At 45.2% G+C, this 27027-nt stretch overlaps 1 protein-coding gene across 1 annotated transcript in view; it reads left to right on the plus strand.

Annotated features, from left to right (window-relative positions):
• The window catches only part of PIK3C2G (phosphatidylinositol-4-phosphate 3-kinase catalytic subunit type 2 gamma), a 2201800-nt gene that overhangs the window by 1413523 nt on the left and 761250 nt on the right, over positions 1-27027 (plus strand). The window contains exon 17 of the mRNA XM_078674033.1: positions 2069-2257. Coding sequence (XP_078530159.1) covers positions 2069-2257 — 189 coding nt within the window. The remainder of the gene's footprint in view (positions 1-2068; positions 2258-27027) is intronic.

The following is a 27027-nucleotide window of genomic DNA, read 5'->3' on the forward strand; positions in this document are numbered from 1 at the left end:
ATAGGACCACATTTGAATGTAAGAGATCTAAGGTCCTTTTTCAACAGTTCAGATGCAAAAATCCCCCTGATAGTCTAGCAACTAACAAATGTTATGTATCTATTTTCTAGATAAGAAGATGTTTTAAATAGTCCTGAAGAAGGTGTTCAAAAACGAAAAAAACACCGAAACGCGTCGACAAGCTTTTTTTATTATTATAATTGTTGTAATTGATTTGTTTTATGTATTTTTGATACTATGAACATGTATAATGTATATAAAATGTTTTTTTGAGAAAATATTTCTTCACATGATCTGAAATGATTATATGTTGGAGTGTTGATTTTAATGTACTTTGTATACAATTATATGAAAGAAACTGTTTTAAAAAAATCAAAATAAAAAATATATTTTGATACATTCAAAGTTAGTTTTGATTAGTAATACTATCGGGGGGGTAACTGTTGGTTGAAGAAGTTAAAAAATACACGTCATTGACAATCTAGAATCTCAACACTCAGAAAGGAATTTCCCTTTTTTTGCTGTTCCATTTCCCGGTCCTTTCTGGGTTTCACAGGGAAAACTCTACCCTTTTTTCAATAAAACTCTTTCCTTTTCTCTCCTCTCTTCTCTCTATACAAGGACGGTCGCCTGAACGTGACTGTGTCGTCTTTGTTAAATACATCATTAGAGGTCCAGTAGCCTTTTTCTAGTAAGTCAAAATGAGGTTGTTTTCTTTACTGTTTTTTTGTGAACGCGGGGGCTTATGAACTAAAAGCCCTTTTCTCTGTTTATTTTCTTGCTTTAGACAGTTACACTTGTATTGACGTTGGTAGGTGTGAGAGCACCGAATGGCACAGCTGGTGCCAAGAAAGATTATACAAGGTGAATCAGTAGGACCATAACTTTCTGAGGCATGCTGGAGTGCTTGCAAATGGATTTGAGTTAATGGTAAAACGTGCACCTATTTTTTGGGGGGTTTTAGCTCACTTTCCAGGTCCTGAGGATAACCCTTAAAACACAACAGAGGTTTGAAACACGTTGACCAGTTGTTTGAGTCCCAACAAGTATTCCTGATAAATTTTGAGTATCAGGTATACAGTGTATTATGACAAACAATTAATTTGAGTTTCACATGACCTGAATACAGAACTGTCTGGCCAGCTCTGTCCCTGGGTCTGTGTTACATCCTATATTATTGTTGTGATGTACCTTTTTAACCTTTCCCTTGAGTTTCTTTCATTCCTTTTCTTTTCTTTTCTAGTGTTTGATAGAATCTGAGCTTGCTCATATCCTGTAAAATGCTTTTAGTTATGAAATGTAATGTAGTGTTGTATTTCTAATTGTACAAAATGTGTGTTATATGGTTGTACTGCACCTTGTGGTTCTAAAAAAGTTTTAAATGTTCATGGAAATAATAGCATGAACTGGTTTACCTTTAAAGAAACCCTTTTAAAAAGATTTAAAAAATACAAAGAGAAAAATAAAACATTGATTTATTTTTTCAATCACGATGAGTGTTACGTGGGATTGTTAAGAGTGAAGTGCTAAATAATCATCAGTATTGGCAGTTGTCTTGTTGTATTGATTATAGTTTGGTCCAGCCTTACTGATTAAGGGCCAGAACCCTTTATTGATTAGCATAAATACATTACTCAGTCCCTCTAAATTAAGCTTGACTGCTTTTGTGCCAAGCTATCAGAGGTGTATGCACTAGTTAGTTTAGTGACTTTATGGTTCACCCTGACAAGGATTGTGGTTGTTGCTTGCGAAGGGTTTTCAGCCCCTCAATCAAAACCCCTACTTCTCACACTGTAACATTGTAGAGTGTGGGGTTGGTCTGTTACTCATGTGGTCATGATGTACCTTCCTACTCTCAACAATATTAATAATTAACATAGAACTTTAGGCGCGTACGCTTATATGATGTCTGCTATATTGTTTGTCATGTGTTCTAGTTATAATCAAAGTTATTAAAAAAATTACCCAGCCAAGAACTCTGAGACTGGTGTCAATAGTAAGTCCTTAATAATTCTCTATCTTTTTATGAACTTCATTTATATCTACCAACTGTATTATTATTTCACAGACTGCCAGAAGCCGAGAAAGGATTTCTTTGGTTCTATCGCACTGCCTGTAACTCTAGAAACTGCTTCCTTCCACTGGTATTGGGCAGTGCCCCAGGATGGGATCCACACACAGTGTCAGCAATCCATGCAGTTTTGAGGAATTGGAGATTTTCGAATCCTCTGGATGCACTTGGCCTTTTAACCTCAAGGTATTGTATTGAGAAATTAGGGAAACAATATACATTTTTATGCATCTATGATGAATACCTTTACTTAAAATGGCATACCATGACATGACATGAAATTAAATAAAATGAATGAAATTAAATAGGAGTTTGATAAAGTGCATGTATGCTAAGGCGTCTTAGTGCTAAAGCTGTCATATCTTGAAATGGAGGGGGTAGATTGAAAATTAGGAGTTGGGCGCGCACAACCAAGTTTTCAGCACCTTTCTAAACAGTTGTCGCTTTGTTTGGCATTTCAGGTTGAACGACAGACTATTCCAAAGTTTAGGGGCAAGGTGGAAGAAACTTCTTCCACCCCACTTTACAGTCTTCACCCCGGGGATGACCAACAACGAGGCAGTCGATGATCTAATATTGGGTTGAGGAGTATGCCATCTAATTTGATTGTTCAAATACACAGGTCGTATCCAAAAGAGGGTCTTGTGAACAATGAACATGGACTTAAACTGTACACTTGCTTGGACATGCAGCCAGTGCAGCTCTCTGATTCTTTGGACACTGAGCTACATTTGGGTAGTTTAAGTAACAGCTGTGCTGCTGCATTTTGAAGTGATTGAAGTTTACGTATGACCCCTTTATTTCCACCTAAGTAAAGGGCATTACAGGAGTCAATCCTCGATAGCACTAGGGTCACGATCACTGTTTTCCTTTGATCCATCGGAATGAACTGATTTTTCTTATAGTCTTCAGGGTGTAATAACAGAAGGATGTGATAGAGTTGACCTGGTTTGACAAGGAAAATGGATCATCCAGAACGACGCCTAGACATTTTACCTTCTTTACAGGATATCCTGCCTCTTCAGGCCACCAAGCTGCATTCCAGAGGGCGGTGTTTTTTCCGAAAAGTAGCACTTCGGTTTAATCGGTGTTCAATTTCAAACAGTTATCACTCATCTACCACATTATATGGACCATAGAGTTGTTAAAAAATGTTGCCGCGTCACCAGGGTTTAATGATAGAGACAACACTATTTGTGTGCCATCTGCATAACAAACAGTGGTGAAATGGTGGGAGCAGATGGGTTTAACGAGAGGGGTCACATGGGCATTGAACAGGGTTGGGGACAGCAAAAACCCCTCGGTCACTCCACATGGCAAAGGCGTATAGACGTGATTTGTCCCCACCCATCGTGACAGTCTGTTCTCTGTTTGATAAGAATGATTTTAATATTTTGGATATTTTATTATTTTGTGGTATCTAATCACACTTTAGCCTCATAGCACTTTATTTCATGAATTATGTTTATTGTAGGGTTGTTTTTGCTTGGCTTGTTCTAATCACTTGCATATCCTGTGTACATTCATTGGGCTCCTGTGATGTCAACATAGTCTGTACATGGACGTGTCTTAGAATGCTGTTTCTCAAAAATGTCTACTAGTTCCCACTATATGTAAACAAACTTGTCAGATCACTTGATATCCTATTTCCAGATGATCTTCTATCTTATATAAAATCTCAGGCATCTGTTAATATATAAGTTATTGAGTCAGTATACCTTACGAACAGCAGGTAAGTCACCTTTCATATAGTCATGAGGTATTAGTACGGTGCACACATCTCCAACTGATCAGCTCAGAATATGAAATTAATGTTTAATGTTGGATAGATCACTTTGCTGACAAATAATGTTGTGTTCTGTCAGATGTGTGTTCTGTCTTAACACCAATGGAGCTACCAGGTACAGTGAATAGGGAATAGTGATGTTTGAAAAGTTGGGGTATAGTCTAAATTATATATATATATATATATATATATATATATATATATATATATATATGTCAACACAATGGTTCAAGATTCCCGGTTAGTTCAGCGCTCGTTATGGGTGCTTCCTCCTACGGCAGAACCACGCCGTTACATATTCCAACACTTCCTTCAGTTTACGAAAGAAAAAGGGGCGCACTCCTTTGGTATTTCCACAGCAGGATATTTATTGCGATCTTTTTAACATGAAAGCGAGTGATATACGCGTTTCGATGCTACAAGCATCTTGCTCACGATCAACTTTGCACTTTTTTTCTACCCGTTTAAAAGCATTCAAAAATGTGTATTGCATCACTTCCTGTTTTCTGATTGCATTGCATTGTGGATATTATCGTTTTTTATAAAACCACCAAATTGAAAATACACCATACAATTCAAGAGATTGTTCATTATTTCTCACTGATTTCGGAGTTTCTTTTTGTGATAACGTCCCACTTTAAATGTCCACATTCTATTTTAATGTTCGATACCCTCTAGTGGGTTTATGTGACTTTTCCCAGTTTTTGTTTTTTATAATCCCTCAAGTGGGAAGTATATTTTTTTCTTCCTTTTTGTCTCCCCGTGTAAGATCTTATTTTCTTTTTTTCTTTTCTTCTTTTTGTTCCTTTTTATCTTTTCATCTTTTGTTGTTTTTATTTTCCATTTCTATTTTGTTTTTTCTTTAGGTGTGTTTTAACTGTCTCTCCTGTTTCCTTTGCAAACGTTTATGATGTCATCTTTCATAGGTGAATATATAACTCCTCCGACTGATTGAGGCCATGTGGGCTCAAAGTTCGGAAATTGTGGATGTGGCGTGACTCCTTCTGTCTTAATAGTTTTTCTCGGTCACCCCCTCTGATGTTTTTCGGAATTGTCTCGATGCCAAAGAATTTTAACTTTTGCCAATCTCCATCGTGTGCTTGCTCCATGTGTTTGGCAACTGCATTTGCCCTGTCCTTGTGGGTAGTTGCCCTTGCATGCTCCATTATACGTTTTTTCAATTCACATTTTGTACTTCCCACGTACAAAAGTGGGCATGGACATTCTATCCCGTATATGGTGTATTCAGTTTTGCATGTAATCAGTTGGCGTATTTCCCATTTTTTATTATTCGGCATTTGTACTTCCTTTGTCTGTTTTGCAATTTGGCACATTTTACAACCATAGCATTTCACAAAACCAGTTGATTTTAGCCAATTCTTATCCATTTTCTTTTTTGTTTGGCAATGGCTGTGAATCAAATGATCCTTTAGATTTGCCCTCCGGTAAGTTATTATTGGATGTTTGCCTACTATTTTGCCCACTGTGTCGTCCAGGTGCAGAGTTTTCCAGTTTTTTCTCAGAATATGCATGATTTCATTACTGCTTTCAGGGTAATCCGTAATTAGTCTTATTGTTTCCTGTTCTCCATTCTTGTCTTGAGTGGAGCGTTTTAAGTATTCCTCTCTGGGTTTTTCATTTACCTTCTTCCAGCATTTTTCCACATTTCCTGGGTTATATTTTCGATTTTTAAATCTTGTTTTTGTTATGGCGCTGTGCTTTTGCCATTCCGTTTCTCCGCTACAAATTCTTCGAATGCGGAGAAACTCCCCGTAGGGGATACTGGAGATGAGTGAAGGTTGATGGAAACTTGTGGCTTCCAATGTCGCATTGGTTGCTGTTGTTTTTCTGTGCAGGGTTGTATGAATTTGGTTAACCTTAATGTAAATTCGTGTGTCCAAGAAGGTTACTTGATGATTACTTATTTCTTATGTAAACTTCAACCCTGACATGCTTTCATTGATGATTTTGTATTAGTTCTCAAATTCATTAGGAGATCCATCCCAAATGATGAGTAAATCATCTATGAATCGTATCCAACTGACGATTTTGTTTGTCATATGATCATTTTCAGTAGCCCAAGCGATTTCTTTTTCCCAGTAGCTCATTGTAAGGCATGCATAATTCGGGCTAAAAGAAAAACCCATTGCGGTTCCGTTGTTTTGTCGATATATTTCCTCACCAAATAAAAAGATGTTTTGTGTGAGGCATAATGAAATCATGTCCTGTAGCATTTGAAATTCATACATGATACTATAGATTATGAGGAAGGACGCATATTCACGTTCTCAAAAAAATTCTACTATTTTAAACAACTAACCCCTATGAAACGGTCAGAAAATATGTCCAGCAGTGCCTCCTCCATAGCGTCATCAGTACTATCCATAGAGGCGAGCGATGGCGAACAGGGCACATCAATGAATCCCGCAAAAACGTCTTTTTTAGAGGACATGCGCCTCGTGCTGCAACAACGACAGTGGAAACAGAATCGCAGCATTCAACATCAAACAAGAGGAAGGGGAAGAGGACGCCAATGGCCAGTAAGCAAAAACCGACCAGAAGGGGCAAAAGGAACAAAAGAAAATATGGAAAAATTGGGACCGAAACACGGAGTATGCGCCAAAGGAGGGGGAAACAATAGATGAACTACAGATTGTTAATCAATCAAAAAGAACAATCACGGAAACTGAATCAGCATTATTAAAGAGGGGCATACATTTTTTTCCAAAAAAGAAAATGAATTTGTCACAAGTCAGAATAGATTTGTACCTATATATAAGAAAAATCAAACTGGCAAAATTCTTTGCGGAAAACAAAATGAAAAATAAAAAAGATCAAGCAGTGCAAGAAACAACATCTGACATGACAGCAAGAGATGCTAACACCTACACAACCCTGCTAAATTTGGATGTCATGGATGATAACGAAACATCTCTTAGCCAAGCCATTACACAAACAGGAGCTGGCCTAAGCAATAAAAAACCGAAGTCAAAATTCTATCCCCAAGTATCACCTGGAAATAAGGTGGATATTTTTCAAGACGTGGTAATCCGGGATTTGTATAAAATCAAAGGCACAAATTATATTGACAACCTAACAACACAGGAAAGAGACGCTTTAAGGGACTTGACAAATGATGATCAGATTGAAATAAAAATGGCGGATAAAGGGGGAAACATAGTGATTTGGGACAAGAGCGCTTACATCATAGAAGCTCATCGACAACTAAAAGACACTAAATACTATGAGAGACTGAAAACTAACTGCACGCCTGAAATAAAAAGCAAATTGGATGAAAAACTAAAAGAATGGAAATTGAAAAATCTGATTGACGATGATGAACAAAAATACTTAGGAGTAACCCATCCAATAACAGCTACTATTTATTTTCTGCCAAAGGTACACAAAGATCAGCAAAAGCCCCCTGGGAGACCAATCCTATCGGCAAAAGGTTCATTATTAGAACCCATATCCAACTATATAGACTACTTCCTAAAACCTTATGTGACGCAATTAAGCTCATATATACAGGACACCAATGATCTGTTGCGAAGATTGGAAAATACACCATGGCAGGAGAACTATCAATTGATAACGATGGATGTTGTATCCCTATATACGAACATTGGCAATGATATAGGGATAAAGGCATGTAACCTTTTTCTACAAGACCGGAACATCAAATACAAGAACCACAATCAAATGCTACAGGACATGATTTCATTATGCCTCACACAAAACATCTTTTTATTTGGTGAGGAATTATATCTACAAAACAACGTAACCGCAATGGGTTTTTCTTTTAGCCCGAATTATGCATGCCTTACAATGGGCTACTGGGAAAAAGAAATCGCTTGGGCTACTGAAAATGATCATATAACAAACAAAACCGTCAGTTGGAAAAGATTCATAGATGATTTACTCATCATTTGGGATGGATCTCCTAATGAATTTGAGAACTATTACAAAATCATCAATGAAAGCATGTCAGGGTTGAAGTTTACATATGAAATAAGTAATCATCAAGTAACCTTCTTGGACAGACGAATTTACATTAAGGTTAACCAAATTCATACAACCCTGCACAGAAAAATAACAGCAACCAATGCGACATTGGAAGCCACAAGTAGCGAAGAAACGGAATGGCAAAAGCACAGCGCCATAACAAAAACAAGATTTAAAAATCGAAAATATAACCCAGGAAATGTGGAAAAATGCTGGTAGAAGGTAAATGAAAAACCCAGAGAGGAATACTTAAAACGCTCCACTCAAGACAAGAATGGAGAACAGGAAACAATAAGACTAATTACGGATTACTCTGAAAGCAGTAATGAAATCATGCATATTCTGAGAAAAAAACTGGAAAACTCTGCACCTGGACGACACAGTGGGCAAAATAGTAGGCAAACATCCAATAATAACTCCAGGGGGAAAGGGTGGGATGGAAGGGGGGGGAGGGTGACCCAAGGGAGGGTCAAGGACTCAAGGGTGGTGGAGGGAGGGGGGGGGGGGGGGGAAAGCAAGGAAAAAAAGAAAAAAATGAGAATTGATGCTATAAAACTTAGATCTGTGTTGCTATACCTGTATAGAATGGTCATTGTTAGTAATCAAACCCCGGATTTAAAAAGTATGAGATGTCTGAAAAACGATAATGCTTAGTCTTACTACCTACACGATTAATATTGGGGAGTTGAACGACTGGCGAAAAAGAGCCAGACTTACAGAGTTTGTAAAATCTGAACCTATTGACATCTTGTGTATGCAGGAAACGCACCTCTCATGGGCAAAAAGAAAATTGTTAAGATTTGGCGGCTTTGAGATACTTTCATGCTCCTCTCAGACCTCAACAATAAGAGGGGTTGTAATTTTGTGGAAATTAACTCTGGGGGGGGCCAAACGGGCTAAATCGGATCCGGCGGGAAGATGGGCTATAGCGGAACTAGGATGTGGGTTAACGGTCTGTGGGATTTATGGATCAAACCATGATGACCCTACAGTATTTGAAGTATTGGAAAGTGAACTGTCAAGCTGGCCCGTACCAATTTTGGTATGTGGCAACTTTAATATCTCAATGGACTTATCCAGCAATGTCCCATATAATGGTAGGAAACCAAGAGTCTCAAGGGCACTCCGATCCATGATGTCATCACATGGTTTAGTCGATATATGGGGCTTAAAACATCCTAACGACCCAGGCTTCACGTACTTCTCATGCCCCCATCAGAAATACTGCAAATTAGATTATGCTTTAATCTCCTCAGTAGAGATTGGGAAAGTTAATATTAAAAAGCTCCCCAAAGTCCTCTCGGATCACAATCCGCTAGTAATTAGCCATAATGGTCTAGGTCCAGCTAGGAAAAGAAGATCTTGGACATTTAATCGTAAATTACTAGCTGATGCTGCATTTATAGAACATCTGGGAAACTGGACACGCGAGTTTTACGACGCAAACCAATATAGTGCTTCGAGAAACTCGGTTTGGGACTCGTTTAAGGCAGCATTAAGAGGGGAAATAATTAGCTATACAGCTCAGCTAAGGAAAAAACAACAGGATGATAAGAACAGACTCCTGGGTGACTTGGTTAAGGCAGAGGAACAGCACTGTTTGGAGCTATCTTTGGGGAAGGAGAGTACTCAGAGCCAAACCAAAATTTGCCTGATTAAAGCCGAGATACAGAAGCAAATGGCCGAAAAGGCATCTATAGATTATTGGACCTATAGGAAGAAAATGTATGAGACAGGGGAGCAGGCTGGTAGGGCACTATCTTTAAGAATCAGACAAGATAGTGTTAAAAATGCCATAACATGTATACGTGATGAGGGACGAGACTACACTGAACCTCAAGATATTGTATCAATATTTGTAAAATTTTATGAAAATTTGTATAGGGAAGATGTAGGAGATATACTCCCAAATACCGCAGGCAGACACTACCCAGACCTAGGCCCCAAGCTAAATCAAAGTGAAATGGCAAACCTGGAGTCTGATATAACTATAGAAGAGGTACTGGAAGCACTATCTCAGCTAGCCGCAGGTAAAGCTGCTGGCCCCTACAGTATACCCTTGGAGATGTATAAATTTTTGAAGACTGAGATTACGCCATTTCTGCTAGATCTTTTCAATGGAATTATATGTACTGGTATAATACCCAATACTTGGAACATAGTTGTATTCCATGAAAAGGGAAAGCCAAAAGAAAGTACCGGATCTTATAGACCGATCTCTCTTATAAACTCTGACAATAAACTGTACACAAAAATCATAGCCACGAGGTTGGGGAGGGTCTTTGGTGGCCTCGTCTCCCCCTGGCAACATGGGTTCATCCCTGGCTGTGGCACTACGGACCATGTGAGAAGAGCTATATCTATATTTGAGGCCCATGCTGGGGGGGAGGGGATCGCCATGATCCTCCTCGATGCCGAAAAGGCATTTGACCGCGTTAGATGGCAGTACCTCTGGGATGTACTACAGGAGAGAGGTTTCGGTCCAAAAATACTGATAGCTATCAGGGCCATGTATCGCGATCCGATGGCTTGCATACAGATGATGGGTCTGAGTTCGGTTGGGATTAGGATAGAAAGGGGCACCCGCCAGGGATGTCTCTGCTCACCAATTTTATTTGCCCTGTATATCGACCCGCTGATCAGGCACATATTGGTTAATAACAGCATCAAACCAGTAACAACCAATGGGTTCGAGAGCAAAATTCTAGCATATGCTGACGACCTGGCGGTTCTCACACCTGATCCGGCAGAGACCATGCGAACACTAGTTGAGATTACCAAGCAATTCGGATACTGTTCTGGGTATAGGCTAAACGAGGCAAAAACACAGGTGATCTGTTCAAAGACAGAATCCAGAATCCAGAACAATGTCATACATTCACCCCAGTACAGAGATCATGGGCCTAAATCCATTGTTTTTTTGCTCACCACACCACCCCAATTCAGACATGGCCATATGCAAATCAGCCTTGACCCTGTGCCTCATGGGAACAGTCCAGCCCGAACTGCCAAGCCATGTCTTCCTTGGACCGGAATCAAGCATCCTAGGACCGGTTTCTGGCTATCAGCCGTCTTCAGCCAGGATAGCTTGACTCCAGTGGTGTGGAGAGCACGGGACTCACGTCTGAGCATACCCGTCCCACTCAGGGTGACAAATGCAAAAACAACAGTTGATGGACAGAATGCAGAACAATGTCATACATTCACCCCAGTACAGAGATCAGGGCCTACATCCATCGTTGTTTTGCTCACCACACCACCCCAATTCAGACAAGGCCATATGCAAATCAGCCTTGACCCTGTGCCTCATGGGAAGAGTCCAGCCCGTACTGCCAAGTCATATCTTCCTTGGACCAGAATAAAGCATTCTAGGACCGGTTTCTGGCTATCAGCCGTCTTCAGCCAGGATAGCTTGACTCCAGTGGTGTGGAGAGCACGGGACTCACGTCTGAGCATACCCGTCCCACTCAGGGTGACAAATGCAAAAACAACAGTTGATGGACAGAATGCAGAACAATGTCATATATTCACCCCAGTACAGAGAGATGGGCCTAAATCTATTGTTTTTTTGCTCACCACACCACCCCAATTCAGACATGGCCAAATGCAAATCAGCCTTGACCCTGTGCCTTGTGGGAACAGTCCAGCCCGAACTGCCAAGTCATGTCTTCCTTGGACCGGAATCAAGCATCCTAGGACCGGTTTCTGGCTATCAGCCGTCTTCAGATAGGATAGCTTGACTCCAGTGGTGTGGAGAGCACGGGACTCACGTCTGAGCATACCCGTCCCACTCAGGGTGACAAATGCAAAAACAACAGTTGATGGACAGAATGCAGAACAATGTCATATATTCACCCCAGTACAGAGATTTGGGCCTAAATCCATCGTTCTTTTGCTCCCCACACCACCCCAATTCAGACATGGCCATATGCAAATCAGCCTTGACCCTGTGCCTCATGGGAACAGTCCAGCCCGAACTGCCAAGCCATGTCTTCCTTGGACCGGAATCAAGCATCCTAGGACCGGTTTCTGGCTATCAGCCGTCTTCAGCCAGGATAGCTTGACTCCAGTAGTGTGGAGAGCACGGGACTCACGTCTGAGCATACCCGTCCCACTCACGGAGTCCCGTGCTCTCCACACCACTGGAGTCAAGCTATCCTGGCTGAAGATGGCTGATAGCCAGAAACCGGTCCTAGGATGCTTGATTCCGGTCCAAGGAAGACTTGGCTTGTTATGTTATGTTATGTTACAGTTAATTTGTAGAGCGCACGGCTACTTGGGAGTGTCCCGGAGCTAGCTTCAAAAATAAAGAAGTGCCCGCTCAACTGATTAAAAAAGCAGCCTTTTAAGTTTCTTCCTGAACAGCAATGGATCTTGAATGCTCCGTAGGGCTAAAGGCAACAAGTTCCAGGCCAGACCAGCCCTGCGCACAAAGGAATTGCCACCCAGGCGCTGGCGCTTGAACTTCGGGGTCTGCATCAGCAATTGGGCAGAGGACCGAAACTGTCTCCCTGGCACATAGAAGGAGAATCTCTTCTGCAGGTAAACAGGGCCCAATGCGCTATGGTCAGCATTTTAAATTTCAGGCGAGAATCCACTGGAAGCCAGTGCAGGGCGCGCAAATGTAACCTAACACTGTCCCTGGGAGACAGGCCCACGAGAAGTCTAACCGCAGAGTTTTGGACCACTTGTAGTTTTTTCAACATGGACCCCGGACAACCGACCAAGAGGGCATTGGCGTAGTCCAAACGGGACAGGATCAACGCACGGACCACTGTTTCTCTGGAAGTACTATGCAAGAAAGGGAGAAACTTCCTCAAACTCTTAAGCATGCCAAAGCAGGTTCCGGACAGTTTCTTCACTTGCGTTGTGAAGTTTAAATTTTCGTCAAACCAGACACCAAGATTTTTAACGGCTCCAGTTCTATCAGAGGGACGGGGGAAACCTGGAGGCCAAAACCTTTCTCTGAAATCCGAGGGAAAGGAGGCAAAGAGCAGAACCTCTGACTTTCCCTCATTACATTTCTGCTGAGCCTTGGCCAACCAGTGGAAGACTGAAGATAAACATTGTTGGGCTATCTCCACGGAAGCTTCTCCATTGGGCCAAGTAAACAGCAGCTGGGTATCATCTGCGTATGTCATAACCTTAGCCCCCAGTGACTCCGCCACAACCACCAGTGGAGTCACATAGATGTTAAACCGGAGGGGGCTAAGTGATGAACCCTGCGGCACGCCTGTGGTCACAGTCATTGGCGCAGAGGCACACGGTGGAAGCCAGACCTGCTGCTGCCGGACCTCCAAGAAGGAGCTAATCCATTGCAGGGCACTGCCAGAGATACCTATGGCGGATAGACGATTAAGAAGCAAGGCATGAGGGACGGTGTCGAATGCCGCAGAGAGATCCAGCATAACCAGTGCTGCTCTCCCGCCGGCATCCAAACACGCCCGAATACCCTCAGTGACCTCCAGCAGCGCATATTCCGTGCTGTGCGCAGCACGGAAGCCTGACTGAGCCAGGTGAATCCTATTTTCATCCTCAACAAAATTGGTGAGTTGGAAAGTGACAGTTTTTTCGCAGACTTTCGCCAAACTAGGAAGCAATGAAATAGGTCGGTAGTTTACCGGCAACGGAGGGTCCAAAGAGGGTTTCTTTAGTAAAGGAAGAATCAAGGCATGTTTCCAAGCCATAGGCACACAAGTCATGCAAAGTGATTTATTGATCATAAAATTCACTTCCGAGTTTATAGTGTCAGCCAGATCCGACAAAAGCCTGGCCGCACAGGGATCATTAGGAGAGCCAGATTTGAGGGCCTTCAGAATTTTGAGGGAGCTGGCAGAATCAATTTGCCTAAACTCCGAAAAGGTGGAGGGTGGCTCAGCCCTGCTAACCGGTGTGGAGAACGCCGCATCGGAATTCCCAGAAGAGATGGATAGCGATTCTTGGATACTAGTTATTTTATCCTTAAATAATGACGCCAAGGAGTTGCACCAAGTATCAGAAACCGGAGTAGCGGCCGCCTGTGCGCTAGGAGCTAAAAAGCTTTGTACGATAGAGAAGATCTCTTTAGAATTATTTTTAGCTCGTTCAATGCACATAGCAAAATGCTGGCCTTTAGCCTCCCTGATGGCCGCGTAGTAGAGTCTTTGTTTAGCTATAATCCATCCATAGGTTTCCTGGCGCTGTATAACTCTGGGGAACCCGTCCTGGCTTTTCCTGTGGGATGGTCCCTTGCTGGGAGTCCCCAAGGTGGAGCCAGGCATCCCCGGAATTGGTGGGGCGGTTGTGGAGATTAGGCAAGCTAATGCCCAGAGTTGCCGAGTGGAACCCCTGATTAGACTAAGCACCGAAGCGAGAATTATCGAGTCCGCTGACCAAGGTCCACGACCCTGCCGCGACGGGAATTGAACCCTGGTCCCGGGCCGACTTCTGCTCTCGGGCCTGCCGCCTCTAACCAGTGAGCCACACTACTCCACGTTTCCAAGGATTTAGGAATCAGTCACCTCCGCGTGATCAAGGGGAACGTTAACATCACCGAGAAACACATACTTAGAGAAATGCAGAGCATGCTCAGCCAGAGCGTCCCCAAATGAGTCCAAAAAATTCTTAGACGGTCCGGGTGGTCGATAGACCAGGGACCCCCCAAGCGTAAAGTGGGCAGAGAATTGTATGCTAAAGTGACGGACCTCACAGTCCCCAAAAAGTGAGGATGGTTCGCTACGAAGGACCCAGTCGTCCCTGAGCCAGAAGGCGAGGCCACCACCTCTGCCCACCTGGCGATCCACCAGGCTTGGCAGTTCGGGCTGGACTGTTCCCATGAGGCACAGGATCAAGGATGATTTGCATATGGCCATGTCTGAATTGGGGTGGTGTGGTGAGCGAAAAAATGATGGATTTAGGCCCAGATCTCTGTACTGGGGTGAATGTATGACATTGTTCTGCATTCTGTCCATCAACTGTTGTTTTTGCATTTGTCACCCCAAGTGGGACGGATATGCTCAGACGTGAGTCCCGTGCTCTCCACACCACTGGAGTCAAGCTATCCTGGCTGAAGACGGCTGATAGCCAGAAACCGGTCCTAGGATGTTTGATTCCGGTCCAAGGAAGACATGGCTTGGCAGTTCGGGCTGGACTGTTCCCAAGAGGCACAGGGTCAAGGCTGATTTGCATATGGCCATGTCTGACTTGGGGTGGTGTGGTGAGCAAAGAAATGATGGATTTAGGCCCAGATCTCTGTACTGGGGTGAATGTATGACATTGTTCTGCATTCTGTCCATCAATTGTTGTTTTTGCATTTGTCGCCCCGAGTGGGACGGGTATGCTCAGACGTGAGTCCCGTGCTCTCCACACCACTGGAGTCAAGCTATCCTGGCTGAAGACTGCTGATAGCCAGAAACCGGTCCTAGGATGCTTGATTCCGGTCCAAGGAAAACATGGCTTGGCAGTTCGGGCTGGACTTTTCCCATGAGGCACAGGGTCAAGGCTGATTTGCATATGGCCATGTCTGAATTGGGGTGGTGTGGTGAGTAAAACAACGATGGATTTAGGCCCAGATCTATGTACTGCACGGATGCTAATGACTAATTTAAGCCCAGTTGCTGTGCCTTGATTTGCTTTAAGCCTTTTGCTGGTGGAATGAAGATTACTCAAAATTAGGTGGCTTACTGGAAAATGATTGGAGCCCAAGACCTCATAAATAGACACAGATTTGTTTGCTTAAAATCCGCCAGCTGCGTTCACAACACACAGGCAAGTCCTTGGTCTGTGATTGAGGAGAAATGATTAACTCTATGTTGATAGCATTAATGAGGAGCTCTTTCTGTAGCAGACTCGTGTCTGTTCAGTGAGATTCGACTTTGGCCAGAGCTGTTGCAATGCTGATATTGAGAACAAGGGCTAGATCACAACACAGTTTTGACTGGCTCTATTGTATGGTCATGGAATCAAGTTAAGGGAGTGCTTGTCACACATATCTTTAACCAGCATATTATGAAGACAAGATAATGGTGGCGGTGATGTGGCACAAGAATGTTTTTCTGAATTCATTGTACAGCATTTTGTTATGGTAGTGATGTCTTTTTTTCTTTGTTTTGTGCTGCACGTGGTTTTGTTTTGTTTACACAGTGTGTTGCATTTTCTTCCTTTATCTTCCTTTGTGAATATTATTCAGCTATGTTCTGTTGTTTACTTTAGATATCTAATACTGCTTACATTATTTTTATCTAGTGGTGAGATTTAGCTTTGCTCACCTAAAAGAAAATGAAGCCTTTTGCAAACACTTATTGTGATGTGAAATGATTTTGTCATACGGAATTTAACAGAACAATCATTAGGTACAGAATGATTAGTGTAAGAAATTGGGTTACTGGTTGACTGGGGTGTAGGCCCAAGCAGCCCCTGCAATCCTTGTCAGCATAAGGGACAAGCAAACCCCAAATTGGCCTGTACTCCCTCCCTTTGGTAGCTTGACCCAGAGCAATCAGGCGTAACTCAGAGGCAACGTGTAAAGTACTTGTGCAACACTTCAAACAGCAAAACTGGAAACTCACACTGCAAATGGAGCCCACAATAGGTTTAGAAAAGTAGAGTACGTTTTCATAAACGAAACAATACTAAAATGACAAAAATTCAATCAGTAGAACCAGAATTATGGGTTTTAAATATTTCAGTGAAAATAGCATCAAAGTGCAAAACGCCAACTGTGGATATCTAGTCACGCCAGACTGCGACAAAGTCACAAGTTCAGGCCGGGTTGGCTTCAGGGACCCATTTAGGCTTGCTGAACAAAGTACCTTAAAGCTATCCTGGCTGAAGACGGCTGATAGCCAGAAACCGGTCCTAGGATGCTTGATTCCGGTCCAAGGAAGACATGACTTGGCAGTTCGGGCTGGACTGTTCCCATGAGGCACAGGGTCAAGGCTGATTTGCATATGGCCATGTCTGAATTGGGGTAGTGTGGTGAGCAAAAAAACGATGGATTTATGCCCAGATCTCTGTACTGGGGTGAATGTATGACATTGTTCTGCATTCTGTCCATCAACTGTTGTTTTTGCATTTGTCACCCTGAGTGGGACGGGTATGCTCAGACGTGAGTCCCGTGCTCTCCACACCACTGGAGTCAAGCTATCCTGCTGAAGACGGCTGATAGCCAGTAACCGGTGCTAGGATGCTTGATTCCGGTCCAAGGAAGACATGACTTGGCAGTTCGGGCTGGTCTGTTCCCATGAGGCACAGGGTCAAGGCTGATTTGCATATGGCCATGTCTGAATTGGGGTGGTGTGGTGAGCAAAAAAACGATGGATTTAGGCCCAGATCTCTGTACTTGGGTGAATGTATGATATTGTTCTGCATTCTGTCCATCAACTGTTGTTTTTGCAAAATAAAAAAGAAACCTGTTCAACTCGTCTGATTTTTGCAAACTTATATTTTCAGATCTAATTTCATCATGATAGACTGCAAAACCAGCACACAGTATCTCTGCATTCAGATTATAACAGAAATGTCAGTTAATTGTGGTTGTAATTTCAGTCTTTATATTGCCAAGCATTATTGGGTCATCTCGGTTAGTAAGAGGTTAGTAAGGGCAGAGTGGCACAGGAAGTGGGCTCTTTGGGATATTCAACGATGGGTAGTAGATGGGGTACATTTTGTGGGAAGCCTAAATGTTCTGCTTTCATTCAAAGTTGTACAACTTTCAAGCAGGAGGTTAGATGTGACTGAAATAAAATGAACGTTACAAGGTCTGCAGTGGTATTTTTATGTTGCACGGATGCTAATGACTAATTTAAGCCCAGTTGCTGTGACTTGATTTGCTTTAAGCCTTTTGCTGGTGGGATGAAGATTACTCAAAATTAGGTGGCTTACTGGAAAATGATTGGAGCCCAAGACCTCATAAATAGACACAGAATTGTTTGCTTAAAATCCGCCAGCTGCGTTCAAAACACACAGGCAAGTCCTTGGTCTGTGATTGAGGAGAAATGATTAACTCTATGGTGATAGCATTAATGAGGAGCTCTTTCTGTAGCAGACCCGTGTCTCTGCAGTGAGATTCGACTTTGGCCAGAGCTGTTGCAATGCTGATATTGAGAACAAGGGCTAGATCACAACACAGTTTTGACTGGCTCTATTGTATGGCCATGGAATCAAGTTAAGGGAGTGCTTGTCACACATATCTTTAACCAGCATATTGTGAAAACAAGATAATGGTGGCGGTGATGTGGCACAAGAATGTTTTTCTGAATTCATTGTACAGCATTTTGTTATGGTAGTGATGTCTTTTTTTCTTTGTTTTGTGCTGCACGTGGTTTTGTTTTGTTTTACACAGTGTGTTGCATTTTCTTCCTTTATCTTACTTTGGGAATATTATTCAGCTATGCTCTGTTGTTTACTTTAGATATCTAATACTGCTTACATTATTTTTATCTAGTGTTGAGATTTAGCTTTGCTCACCTAAAAGAAAATGAAGCCTTTTGCAAACACTTATTGTGATGTGAAATGATTTTATCATACGGAATTTACCAGAACAATCATTAGGTACAGAATGATTAGTGTAAGAAATTGGGTTACTGGTTGACTGGGGTGTAGGCCCAAGCAGCCACCGCAATCCTTGTCAGCATAAGGGACAAGCAAACCCCAAATTGCCTCCACTCCCTCCCTTTGGTAGCTTGGCCCAGAGCAATCAGGCGTAACTCAGAGGCAACGTGTAAAGTACTTGTGCAACACTTCAAACAGCAAAACTGGAAAATCACACTGCAAATGGAGTCCACAATAGGTTTAGAAAAGTAGAGTAAGTTTTCATAAACGAAACAATACTAAAATGACAAAAATTCAATCAGTAGAACCAGAATTATGGGTTTTAAATATTTCAGTGAAAATAGCATCAAAAAGTGCAAAACGCCAACTGTGGATATCTAGTCACGCCAGACTGCGACAAAGTCACAAGTTCAGGCCGGGTTGGCTTGAGGGACCCATTTAGGCTTGCTGAACAAAGTACCTTAAAATCTGTGTCAAAAATGTGCCGCATAGCTAAAATGATCTACTGGTTCTGAGATACGCACAAGGCTGCAGTGTGAGACCCTGTGCTGTCAAAGAGGGCTTGCAATGCAGAGTCTGGCAATGAGGATGTGGCACACAGTCTGGCCCATGCGTCGTTTCCAAAGAGCTGTGAGGCTGAGCTGCAGAGTCCAGTGGAGTTGTCAGACTGCTGTTGAAGGGAGATGTGAGGGCCCGTGCTGAGGCTGCAGCCCGCAGTCGGAGTGATGCATTGGGTCGGAGGACTGTGGAGCCGATGTTGAACTTTGAGACGTGTTCATACCACGGAGTGGCCACGATGTGTCGGTTCTGCTTAGGAATGCACCATACAGCAGAGGAGATGCATCAGTTCTGCTTGGTTCACAGGAACTGGCGAGCACCTCAGGCCCACTTCCAAGGATGCAGGACTGGGGTGGCACAAATTGGCAGGATAGACTCGATAATGGCAAAGTACAGGTGCGGGTGCAAGGTTTTTAGAAGCATTTTATGTCCCTGAGGCTTCCAATCCCGTGTATTGACTGGATAGGATTGTTTGGGGCACCGTGCATGTAGTGTGGGTTTGCCTATGTTCATTGCCCTGCACCAGCAATATGAGATGCTGCCTCTTCTGCTAGCACTTGTTACTCTCATGCACCTTGGTTGTGATAGCAAAGGGAGCCTGATAGGCACCATATTAACTAAGTACAGTGCATCCTACCATTCTATGCCCGGATGGATCCATCAGTATCATGTACGTGATATGGGCATGATGATGAATAGCCTTCTCAGGTGTTACAGAATGGTTTCTGTGCCTACATGTTGCCCCACAGTACTGCCATGACTTGAAAACTGATCAGTGACTGGCCAGCTGCCATGTGGGTCTAATGGTAACTATGCCCCAGGACAAAATGAGTAGGTCAAAATTGCTTCAGGGTGGGCTAGCCTGCAGGATTCTGTGGCACTGGCTGCTGAGGGCCCGAGGTGCTCAATCCAGTGCTGGGTGCTGTGTCAGAAGGCGGTCACAGCTGCTCCCATGGATCAGTAGTGGGGTGGGGAGAGGGTGGAGAGGGGGGTGGTTAAAAAAGAAATAAGAAATAATCACTTACCTGCTGGCTGGCTGGCTAGCAAGCCGCCACCTTTCTTCCATCCTCTTCATGCCTTCTGTTTGAAAAGGAAGCACTTAGGTTCCCCAAGCCAATCGCAATGCTGCAATGCAGCGTTGTGATTGGTCAGAGCACCGTGGTCTGGCACTCAGATTGGGAATGGGCGCCTGGGGATGTTCTCCACTGAGACTGTAATGCAGCCTGGGTGGAGAACATGTAATGTACGCATGAATGTTTGGCCAGCCCCAGAGGGCCGGTCAAACACTCATGCACATTTTGGAGGGTGCCACCACTCCTCCCCCATGCGCTGCCCGCCTAGCCCAGCCCAACAAAACTGCCTCGGCAAAGAAAATTAAAATGATGATAGCATTGCGTTATTATCATTTCATTTTTACTTTTTTTGATGTGCTAAAAGCGGAGGAGCCGCCTCTGTCAGAAGGTACTAAACTGCAAGATAAGCAGGATGCTATTTTCACGGCTATTAAGGTCACCCTTAAGGCTCTTGAATTTAAAATCGACACTTGCTACCATGGACCTGTCCCTTCTATGTGCTGATCAACATAAGCAAAAGGACAGCATTATGAAAACAGAACAAAGTACAGCCAACAGATTGTGACATCTGCCAGCAGGTGACTGACATGAACAAACTACTCAATTTACTTGGTTATAGAGCTGAGAATCCTGAGGTTTACTCACAATGAAATAATCGGATTGCAAAACAAATAGAGGTGTTTCTTGAGCACTGATTTGCATCACATATTGCTCCAAGCAAGTTACTTTTTTGATGGGGTGTACACAGACTCCTGTTGCTGCTGTACCCCCGGGACTCCTCCAGCAGACCACTTAACCATAGCTAACTCAATGGCCAACTGCGCATGGCTCAGAGCACACCCTATATACAGCATGATTGCCCATACTGCAGATTACACAGCAGCAGCACACTACATTTCGTGAGCATTAGCAGGCCCTGTGTGTATTGAACTTGAAATTCATGTTGATATCAGAGTTTCCTGGTGGGTTGGTGTGGTAGGACGTTACACCAGAAGGGCATACTTTTTTTTTAAACAAGGAAGGTAGGTATAGTTTCATGAGACACCACTGAGAGGCTCAACATCAATTATGATAATTTCGTGTTCTCAAGAGTAGGAGTGCTATGTGGGGTGGTACGGCCTCCTCTAATGCATTGCCCTTTCACATTGTGTTGCCCGAAGTGTTATTGGTTTCTCCCTAGGGTCAAAATGCTATACAGTTTTCTAGGTGGGATCCGGGCATTTTAGAGCTATGTCCAGGGAAGGGCATTGCAGTTATGTTTTGAGGACAATGCTTTCAGACCATGCTATTAGGAGTGAGTAAATGAAAAATGACTTTCTGTGCTCCTGGACTGGGGTCATGGTGAACTTTATGAAGTTAAGTAGAATGCCACGTGGTTGCTACTGTTACTTCCCCAGTTGGTCGCACATAAATATAAGTTCCTGCCCTTGAACATACGGGTTCAGGGATCTTTATGAAACAATATTAAATAAAATCCTGCATCCAGAGGCATGGTGTTGATGTAGCGTGTCTGCAGGAGACGCATCTAACCAGGGTGTAGGGTGAGAAGGTTCAAAAGAGGTGGAGGGTTCACATAAGTCCTTTACACAGCATACTGTCCCTATGCAGAGAGTACTTTGATATTGGTTAAACATGGCATACCATATAATGGACATCAGGTTGAGATTGACCCAGATGCTAAGTTTGTCAAAGTTTATGGTACTCTTGATGGCAGATCCCTTGCTATAGCAAACACATGTCTCAACGTAGGCCCAGTTGGAATATCTAGTTTAGAGGCAGCCTAAATACAGCCCCTACACAGATAGCCAAACTGGATTTTCAATAGATAAAGTTCAGATGGGAGCTTAACATCAACAAAGAGATATCGGGCCAGACATGGAGCAAGACACTGGCTTATCCTAGAACAACATTGAGAAATGCTTTTAATACAGTTTAACTTTATTTATTGCACATACTTGACACCTACCCAGCTAAACAGAATATTTCATAGTGCTGACCTGCTGTCTGCAATGCCATGGTAATAAGCAAATCTTCTGCATATGTTTTGGTCTTGAAGAAAAGCACAGTCATTCTGGGGACATATATGGCTCATCATGTCTTACCGTGTCACAAATGTATAGGTAGAACATTCCTACAGAGTTGCTTTTGCTTGGATTATGCTCCGCCATAGCAAGTGGAAATATGAAATCAGGTTTATTGACTTTTCTGTAGTACTAGCCAATAGGCTCCTAGCCCAGCAGGGGAAGGCGTAAGACAAACATGCAAGGGAGTGATGGAATAGGGAGTTAGTTAAATGTTTAAATGTTGAGGGTTGTGTAATAGCAGACCAGCAGAGGCTGTGACATGGCTGTATCAGCCTTACACTGTTATTAGAAACTCCTGTACCTTGACTGTAATACCTATTCCAGTTATTTGTTTTTTTGTCTACAGAATTTTCAAAATGAACAATTACGTTAGACTCATTGGAGTGTCTGTCTAAATCCCTTTTTAATGCCGTACAAATTTCACAAGGTCCTCATGTTTATCTTGCAACTAGTCCTAAAATGCAGAAGAATTGAGAACAACTATTTCAGCATCAGCCTGTGACACTGATTGGGATTTTACTTCTGACAGCCATGCAGCCCCCTATCTGTGACAATTATGTTCAGTAAAGGGCAGCACCCTATTGATTATATCGTTGTCTCTGCTAAATATTTCTGCAAGTGTTTGGACTTTGGAATCCTAAAACGAGAGGAAGGCCAACATTTTGCATTCCAAATTCATTGGTCTAGCCATATGTATACTGTCCCAAACATACCTATGGATTACAGCACGATGTAATGGAGAAGCCATCACATTAACCGTTTCAAATGGAAACTGTAATGAGGGCTCATAAGTTTCCCTTGAGCCATCTGAACTGGTGTGGTAATCTAATGTCACAGGTTATGAATTTTGCATGGCCTTTGAATTGTTGTTGAGGTGGTCAAAATGAAGCTCGGCTTGAACAAGATTTTAACGAAATAGGGAGTTCATTAAGGAAGTATGTGTGGCAATAGGTTGCATTGTGTCCATGAATTCTTCCATGAAACTTGTACTTGTTCCCTAACCTCTCCCTCAAGCCATGGTAACGCTATCTGATCTAGAAATAACCAGATGTCATCTGTCAAGGCATTTTCTGTGGTGAGTATAGCTTTTTGTAATTGAAAGTTAAGTCAGAATTTATACCTGTGTCTGTGGTGACCAGGACACATCTTCATCCATGTTTATGACATTTAGGTACCAGTGTGAAATTGTGCTCTTCAATACTCCAATTACAATCACACAGGTCACTTCCCCACCGCTGCAGTTCCGCCTGCCGCCCGCTGCTCCGCCTGATCCTCTACAGTTTGGCACTCTGCCCGATCGTCACCTGGACTGCCTGGGCCCTGCTCAGTGCCCTTGTGCCTGCCCGCCCCTTCCTCTCTGTCCCCGAGTGTCCGTGTGAGTTTGAGTCTGCCTGCCCGCCCCGTTTTCTCGTTCTGTACCCCCAGTGTGTTCTGGTGTGCCTGCCCGCCCCCTTTTCTCCTTCTGTACCCCTAGTGTGTTTTTAGTGTGCCTGTGATTGCCGGGAGTCTTCTCCTCCTGCTTCCTCCGTCTTCCCGCCGCTGCCTCCCGTGCGGCCCCACCCCCCGGCACCCATTGGCTATTCCCTCCCGCCTCCCAGCTGACCCCTCCTCCCCTCCTCCCATCTTAAAGGCGACCGCTGCGCGGCGGAGACAGTGACCCTTGACCCTCGGGTAGGTCACTTCCCCACCGCTGCAGCTCCGCCTGCCGCCCGCTGCTCCGCCTGATCCTCTACAGTTTGGCACTCTGCCCGATCGTCACCTGGACTGCCTGGGCCCTGCTCAGTGCCCGTGTGCCTGCCCGCCCCTTCCTCTCTGTCCCCGAGTGTCCGAGTGAGTTTGAGTCGGCCTGCCCGCCCCATTTTCTCGTTCTGTACCCCCAGTGTGTTCTGGTGTGCCTACCCGCCCCCTTTTCTCCTTCTGTACCCCTAGTGCATTTTTAGTGTGCTTGTGATTGCCGGGAGTCTTCTCCTCCCACTTCCTCCGTCTACCCGCCTCTGCCTCCTGTGTGGCCCCGCCCCCCCGGCACCCATTGGCTATTCCCTCCCGCCTCCCAGCTGTCCCCTCCTCCTCCTCCCCTCTTATGGTGACCATGGCGCACCGCGCAGTGGACGCGCGCAGCGGGCGCAGCTGGCGTGCCTAAGGCGCGGCAAAGGCAAGCCCGTCTGCGCCCGTCTGCGCCTGGACCGCGCCCAGCGCCAGAACCCCTGGTCCTCGACGATGCCAGCCCACCCGACGGACTTACGACGCCGCAACCCTCCACGCACTCAATGCCGGCCGGAACCCCGCCTGCTACCGAGCCACCCCGAAACGCACCCACGGACCCTTCACCTGCCAAGTCTGCAAATTCACCTGCATCCGAACCTGCACCGCACCCGCCACACCGAGCCCCAGCAACAACCACCTCAAGTGCATCCTGCTCAACACCCGCTCCGTCCACAGGCACGCCGTCGAACTCTGGAACCTCCTCAACTCAACATCACCAGATGTCGCCTTCCTCACAGAAACATGGATGAACGCCTACTCAGCCCCCGACATCGCCATAGCCATCCCGGAGGGCTACAAGATCACCCGGAGGGACCGCGTCAACCAAACAGGAGGAGGCATTGCCATCATCCACAGAAACACCATCTGCATCACGACCAACTCCGACGACACCCTCACCGCCGACGAGCACCTCCACTTCCAGATACACACCGACCCCAAGAGCACCCTCAGAGGCACCCTCATCTACAGACCCCTGGGACTACGCACAAAATTCAGCGAAGCCATCGCCGACTTCATCAGTCCTCACGCCCTCACCTCCACAGACTACATCCTCCTAGGGGACCTAAACTTCCACCTGGAGAACAACAAGGACTGCAACACCGCCGCCCTGCTGGATAACCTCGCCAACCTCGGACTCAAGCAACTGGTGAACACCCCCACCCACTACGCCGGCCCCACGCTTGACCCCATCTTCTCCTCCAGCAAGCACATCTCCTTCAGCCACTACACCGGACTACACTGGACAGACCACAGCTGCGTCCACTTCAGCTTCAGGAGAACCCCGACCCACTAGCACCGGCAACAGGTTCCCCGCAGAAACTGGAGTAAGATCACCGCCGACCAGCTCACCACCACCCTCAGCCAGAACCCGCCCACCAACACGAGGGACCCCAACGAAGCAGCCCGCAACCTCACACAGTGGCTCATCAACTGCGCCGACAAACTCGCACCACTGAAGAATCCTCCCAGCAGACCCGGCAGCAGGAAAGCCTCGTGGTTTACCAACAAACTCAAAAACTCCAAGAAAACCTGCCGCGCCCTTGAGAAAGCCTGGCGCCACGACCATACAGCAGAACACATGACCGCCCTCAGGAACGCCACCCGCAAACACCACCAGCTGATCCGCACCACCAAGAAGACAACATTCAAAATTCAAAAAACGTCTGGACAACAACACCCACAACAGCAAGGAACTCTTCAGCATCGTTAAAGAGCTCTCCAACCCCAGTGCCTGCAACAACGACATCACACCCTCGCAAGACCTCTGCGACTCACTCGCCTCGTTCTTCCACCGCAAGATCGCTGACATACACAACAGCTTCGGCGCACAGACCACGGACCCAACCACTGAACCAACGCTCCCGACCACCACCCTATGCACCTGGACCCCGGTCAGCACTGAAGACACCACCCGTCTGATGAACACCATCCACTCCGGCTCCCCCACCGACCCTTGTCCACACCACATCTTCAACAAAGCCGACTCCATCATCGCACCCCAACTCCGGAACATCATCAACAGCTCCTTCGCATCCGCCACCTTCCCGGAGACATGGAAACATGCCGAACTGAACGCCCTCCTGAAGAAACCCACCGCGGACCCCACGGACATCAAGAACTTCCGCCCCATCTCGTTCCTCCCATTTCCAGCCAAAGTCATCGAAAAGACCGTCAACAGACAACTCTCCGCCTTCCTCGAGACCAACGGATCCCTTGACCCCTCACAGTCCGGGTTCTGAGCAAACCACAGCACCGAGACCGCCCTCATCGCAGCCACCGACGGCATCAGGTCCATGCTCGACAATGGAGAAACTGCTGCCCTCATCCAGCCTTCGACACTGTATGCCACTGTATGCCACCGCACCCTGATACAGCGCCTCAGCAACACCGGAATCCAAGGAGCGGCCCTGAAGTGGATCATCTCGTTCCTCGACGGAAGAACCCAAAGAGTCTGCCTCTTCCCGTTCTGATCCTCGGCCACCGAAGTCATCTGCGGCGTTCCGCAAGGATCCTCACTCAGCCCCACCCTCTTCAACGTCTACATGAGCCCTCTCGCAGCCATCGCACGCCAACACAACCTCAACATCATCTCCTAAGCCGACGACACCCACCTGATCCTCTCCCTCACCAATGACCCCACCACCGCCAAAGCCAACCTCCAGGAAGGAATGAAAGACGTCGCAGAATGGATGAAGCTCAGCCGTCCGAAACTGAACTCAGACAAGACGGAAGTCCTCATCCTCGGACCATCTCCCTCCGCCTGGGACGACTCCTGGTGGCCCCCTGCCGTGGGCACCGCGCCGAAGCCAACGTACCACGCACGCAACCTGGGCTTCATCCTGGACTCCTCCCTCACGATGACCAAGCAAGTGAACGTCGTCTCGTCATCCTGCTTCAACACCCTGCGCATGCTCCGAAAGATCTTCCGATGGATCCCCACCGAAATCAGGATGACAGTCACCCAGGCCCTCGTCACCAGCCGTCTGGACTACGGGAGCACCCTTTACGCTGGAACCACAGCCAATTCCAGAAAAGACTCCAGCGCATTCAGAACGCCTCGGCACGACTCATCCTGGACGTCCCTCGCCGTAGCCACATCTCTGCCCACCTGAGGGACCTGCACTGGCTCCCCGTCAACAAGAGGATCACGTTCAG

Source organism: Lissotriton helveticus, chromosome 1_1 (genome assembly GCF_964261635.1).
Source record: "Lissotriton helveticus chromosome 1_1, aLisHel1.1, whole genome shotgun sequence".
NCBI lineage: Eukaryota > Metazoa > Chordata > Amphibia > Caudata > Salamandridae > Lissotriton > Lissotriton helveticus.